This window comes from Protobothrops mucrosquamatus, unplaced genomic scaffold (genome assembly GCF_001527695.2).
Source record: "Protobothrops mucrosquamatus isolate PMUCROS unplaced genomic scaffold, P.Mucros_1.0 scaffold1212, whole genome shotgun sequence".
Classification (NCBI taxonomy): Eukaryota; Metazoa; Chordata; class Lepidosauria; order Squamata; family Viperidae; genus Protobothrops; species Protobothrops mucrosquamatus.
In genome coordinates, this window is record NW_015387421.1 from 18,977 (window position 1) to 24,608 (window position 5,632).

The window sequence follows — 5,632 nt, forward strand, 5'->3', positions numbered from 1 at the left end:
TGAATGCTCCAACACTGGAAGTTTTTAAGAAGAGACTGGACAGCCATTTGTCCGAAATGGTATAGGGTTTCCTGCCTGAGCAGGGGGTTGGACTAGATGACCTTCAAGGTCCCTTCCAACTTTACTATTATTATTATTATTATTATTATTATTATTATTATTATTATTATTATTATTATTATTATTATTATTATTATCTACAATGACCTGATCCATCACAAGACCTTCACTTGTCACACACACACCTAAAGCCCTTATAAACAGAACATTGACACTGACATCCCCTAAACTCTGCTGAAGATGTTACCTAGCCTGGTAACGAAACATTCGGAAACCAACCCACAAGCTCGGAGAACGAACCTTCACCCTCAAGATCTATAAGATGCACAAAACAACATGCTTATTTCTAAATGTGTTAATAAGTAATTTAAATGCTACAAAGGTAACACTTAGCAACCATGCCTATACTAAAAAGCCAGAAAGAGTCAAACTTAATTAGTATCGGAGATTTCTAAGGAATGTTAGATGTATAAACTAGGAATCTGAAGACAATCTCTAAATAGAAAATAGCTAACCATTTCTATACTATTGCAAGAAAATTATTTATCAATGTATTCACTGGGAATTAAGATTACCGAGTATATTAAATTAGCTTTTCAAAAAACCCGTAGAGCACTCTTGTTTGCCTAGAGCAAGTAGTAATTGACATTCTAATCAAATAATTTAACTTGAAAAAATTCAATCAGTGGTGGCAGAAACACAAGTGATAAGTGCAACAAAGCAAGGGATATCATCCCAAGTGGTCCTTGCCAAAATGCTTGCTAATTTGCAGTTATATATTGTAGTATTTAAAGAAAGATGGCACTGCATCAATCTCATGAAACACAACATTTAGCCTTCTTTATCTATTAGTCATATATGAAAAGTGACTCATTGTCAAGTATAAACAGCTCTGTCATCAGAAGCACTCAAAGTAAATGGACCAAATAGTTATTAGCTAAATTATTACATTTTGAAAAAGATACACATTTAAGGAAAAGCTACTAAATATTGCAGCATCACTAAAACATGGAAGCTATCTGAACTAACAGTTTTCAGAAAGGAAAAACAGGAATAATTTCACAAGGATGTTAATCTCAGTGGCTTTTCAAGATCCTTATTCAAAGTGACCTGGTCAAGGAATCATTCAACCCCACCTCCACCCCAAATCCTAGTTGGAGATTCTGTTAGGAATAAATGAGAGGATTCACTACTTTATTGCTTTATACAAAATGCAGATGTACAGTATTGGAGCTCCTCACTAAAGAATAGCATTATCTGTTGCATCAGTCGTAACATTTCGTGAATCAATGTACCCAATAAAATAGAATCTTATATGCAAAATGTATGCCACAATTAATTTATTCAATCATTTGTTGCTTCATAACACGGTTTTTTGAAAGAAGAATGAAGCCACCAATGATTTAAGAAGCATAAACTGATTCAGGAAGTTAAGAGGAAACTGTATTGTTACAATCAATGATAAGACATTAAATAAATAAAGTTTATTATGCTGTTGACCAGTGAATTTCAAAAATAAGAGAACTGTCAAGTGTAGGTGGTTTCGGGAAATAAAATTGTTTTGTACTTTTTGCTTGCAAGAGACTAAACTCTGTGGCATTCTAACAAGAAACAAAACAACCACAGCAAATATTTCATGAACATCTGTGTTACATCTGAAAAATTGTTTTTCCTTGAGAAAATTATTACTTTAAAATGATAAGAATGAACTACAGTAGTTTAAATAATAATATTTTATTATTGAAAAGAGTCCCAGTACTCTTGAAACTACAAATTTCCAGTATGTTAGACCATTTAATTCATGCTGTGACAGCAGTGGAACTAATCAACATCCTTTCCTTAAACAGTAGACAGAATAATATACGTGGATTATATTATATTATAATAATATGAAGTGGATTCAAAAGTCCACTTCAGTGCTTTCTATACTCAGTGTAATGTTATGCACTGTTGGCAAACAGAGGTAGTATTTCCCAAGCTTTGGGGAGCTTGCCAGAATAAAGGCCTTCATCTAGATGATTTTTGAAGTATAGGAAGCAGAAGACTATGTACTTTGTTTCAAGGTTTCATGAAATACGTCATAAAGAAAAATATGATATGCATTCCTGATGACATAAGCAACATGGCAGAACATACTATTTCAGTTCAAAATAATCACAACAAAACAAAAAAGTGATCAAATATACAGTGAGGGAAAAAAGTATTTGATCCCCTGCTGATTTTGTACGTTTGCCCACTGACAAAGAAATGATCAGTCTATAATTTTAATGGTAGGTTTATTTTAACAGTGAGAGACAGAACAACAACAAAAATCCAGAAAAACGCATTTCAAAAAAGTTATAAATTGATTTGCATTTTAATGAGTGAAATAAGTATTTGACCCCTTTGTAAAACCTGACTTAATACTTGGTGGCAAAATCCTTGTTGGCAATCACAGAGGTCAGACGTTTCTTGTAGTTGGCCACCAGGTTTCGCACATCTCAGGAAGGATTTTGTCCCACTTCTCTTTGCAGATCCTCTCCAAGTCATTAAGGTTTTGAGGCTGACGTTTGACAGCTCAAACCTTCAGCTCCCTCCACAGATTTTCTATGGAATTAAGGTCTGGAGACTGGCTAGGCCACTCCAGGACCTTAATGTGCTTCTTCTTGAGCCACTCCTTTGTTGCCTTGGCTGTGTATTTTGGGTCATTGCCATGCTGGAATACCTATCCACGATCCATTTTCAATGCCCTGGCTGAGGGAAGGAAGTTCTCACCCAAGATTTGATGGTACATGGCCCCGTCCATCATCCCTTTAATGTGGTGAAGTAGTCCTGCCCCCTTAGCAGAAAAACAACCCCAAAGCATGTTTCCACCTCCATGTTTGATTGTGGGGATGGTGTTCTTGAGGTCATAGGCAGCATTCCTCCTCCTCCAAACACAGCGAGTTGAGTTGATGCCAAAGAGCTCGATTGTGGTCTCAGCTGACCACAACACTTTCACCCAATTCTCCTCTGAATCATTCAGATGTTCATTGTCAAATTTCAGATGGGCCTGTACATCTGCTTTCTTGAGCAGGGCAACCTTGTGGGCACTGCAGAATTTCAGTCCTTCACAGTGCAGTGTGTTACCAATTGTTTTCTTGGGGACTATGGTCCCAGCTGCTTTGAGATCATTGACAAGGTCATCCTGTGTAGCTGTGGGCTGATTCCTCACCGTTCTCATGATCATTGAAACTCCACGAGGTGAGATCTTGCATGGAGCCCCAGAATGAGGGAGATTGACAGTTATTTTGTATTTCTTCCATTTGCAAATAATTGCACCAACTGTTGTCACCTTCTCACCAAGCTGCTTGGCGATAGTCTTGTAGCCCATTCCAGCCTTGTGTAGGTCTACAATCTTGTCCCTGACATCCTTGGACAGCTCTTTGGTCTTGGCCATGGTGGAGAGTTTGGAATCTGATTGATTGCTTCTGTGGATAGGTGTCTTTTATACAGGTAACAAGCTGAGATTAGGAGCACTCCCTTTAAGAGAGTGCTCCTAATCTCAGCTTGCTACCTCTATAAAAGACACCTGGGAGTCAGAAATCTGGCTGATTGATAGAGAATCAAATACTTATTTCACTCATCAAAATGCAAATCAATTTACAACTTTTTTGAAATGTGTTTTTCTGGATTTTTTTGTTGTTCTTCTGTCTCTCACTGTTAAAATAAACCTACCATTAACATTATAGACTGATCATTTCTTTGTCAGTGGGCAAACATACAAAATCAGCAGGGGATCAAATATTTTTTCCCTTCACTGTATAAAGTAATATATAGCCATCAACTTGCATAGGACAGAGGAACTATTTACAATCAAGGACAATGTTTGCCACTTTACAAGTAGTCTTCAACTTATAATCACAATTGGGACCAGAATCATAGTTTCTGAGCAAAGTAGTAATTATGTAAGACGTCGTTTGAGTGCCCATGTGACTGTTTCTCTCAACAATTACAATACTTGCGTTCCCAGGTGTGGTTGTTAAGCAATCACACAGGTTGTTACAGGTAAGGAGCACAAGATAGTTCAGTGAGGTGGGGGAGATACTGGGAAGCCATGCGCAGAAGCTGAAAATTCTCCCTGATGAAATCCAAATATAATTTTCAACCCCTGAGCAAAGAGACATTTGGTGCATAGTTTGGACCAGCCCCCCCCTACCTGAGGTATCCCATGCTCCTTACCTTACTGGCTGACTCTCTGCTCGGATTTTGGCTCCTTCTTGTCTCTGGGGGCTGGCTAAAAGAGCTGCCCTGCCAAAGGAGTTCAGCTTCCCTCCATGAATGGAAAGGAACACCTTTGGTGCTGTGTAGAAATGGAACTGAAATGTTCAGTATTTCTACAGTCCACCAAAGGAATTCAGCTCTCCTCGAGAGACAGTTCTTTTAGCCAGACCTCAGAGATGAGAGTTTTCTCAGCAAGTGACAGCACCTTGCAATGTTCCCTGCTGGCTTCCTCTTGACTTTCTGGGAAAGACAGCAGAGAAGTTTGCAAATAGTGATCACATGATCATGGAACCTTTGGCAACCAGCTGTAAGTATGAACAGGTCGCCAAATACCCAAACAGTAATCAGATGACTATAGGGATGGTGGTGCAGTGTTTTGTGATGGCCAGAAGTGCTTTGCAGGCCTTAAATCATTCTTTCCAAGACCATTGCACTTCTAGATAATTGTTAAATGAACAATCATAAGTCAAGGACTATCTATACATCAACGGAAATATTGCATTAGCCACAAATTACATTATGAGATAACTTTACATTTATATAAAGCAATCATATTTTTTTCTTTGTTTACCCTTTATCCATCCCCAATTTTTTTAGGAAGAAATTTACATTAGATTGAAGCAATGTTTCATTCTGAAATTGTATTATAAAACAAAATATCTGTGATGAACTTAAAACAGATACCTTTCTACATGCAGGACAAAGTCCATTCTCATCTGTGCGAATACGATGCCAACAGAAGCGACAGATCTGGTAACCACAGGTGCAAGGGAAGAAGTTTATGTCATCAATCTCCAGAGGCTCCATGCAAAGGGGGCATTCGACAGGGTCTTCCTTTGCATCTGGGCTGCGAGACATCTCTTCTCACAGAGCAGCAAAAAGTATGTAATAACTTAAGGGAGTAATAAGATCAGCAGAGAAAAAAATGAAGATATTCAAAGATCTGTAAAAGAAAAATAAAGATAAATGAATGAGTATTTAAGTATATACTGGAATGTAATCATTACTTTAATTCGTTGCAATTGTGTATCTTCATTATTTTCTGACAGAAGTCCTTCATTATATGTCCTATCTTAATTTTGGGATGTATCTCTTACAAGCTTTCAATTAACTGTTGGAAATAGTAGCATGTAAACTAAGTACCATTGTTAAACCAATTAAACTACATAAACCATCAACCTGCATTTCTATTGCTTATAAGTTTGGCAATCTGGCTGTATTCTGTATCTTAATTCACAATAGATAGAAAAATGATAAAACTCTTTAAGACAGAAAGCCTAAAGGGAATGTGGCAGTGACCCTATTGCAGGGGTGGCGAACCTATGACACG

General features: G+C 37.5%; 1 protein-coding gene across 2 annotated transcripts in view; it reads right to left on the minus strand.

The window, feature by feature from the left end:
• Positions 1-5,238, minus strand: part of LOC107291876 (CCR4-NOT transcription complex subunit 4-like) — an 18,528-nt gene extending 13,290 nt beyond the window's left edge. Inside the window, exon 1 of one of the 2 annotated variants that reach the window (XM_015820915.2) lies at positions 4,987-5,238. In XM_015820915.2, coding sequence (XP_015676401.1) covers positions 4,987-5,160 — 174 coding nt within the window. In that variant the 5' untranslated portion in view covers positions 5,161-5,238. The remainder of the gene's footprint in view (positions 1-4,986) is intronic. The other variant, XM_015820916.1, reaches the window with a different exon arrangement.
• Positions 5,239-5,632: the final 394 nt, after the last annotated feature.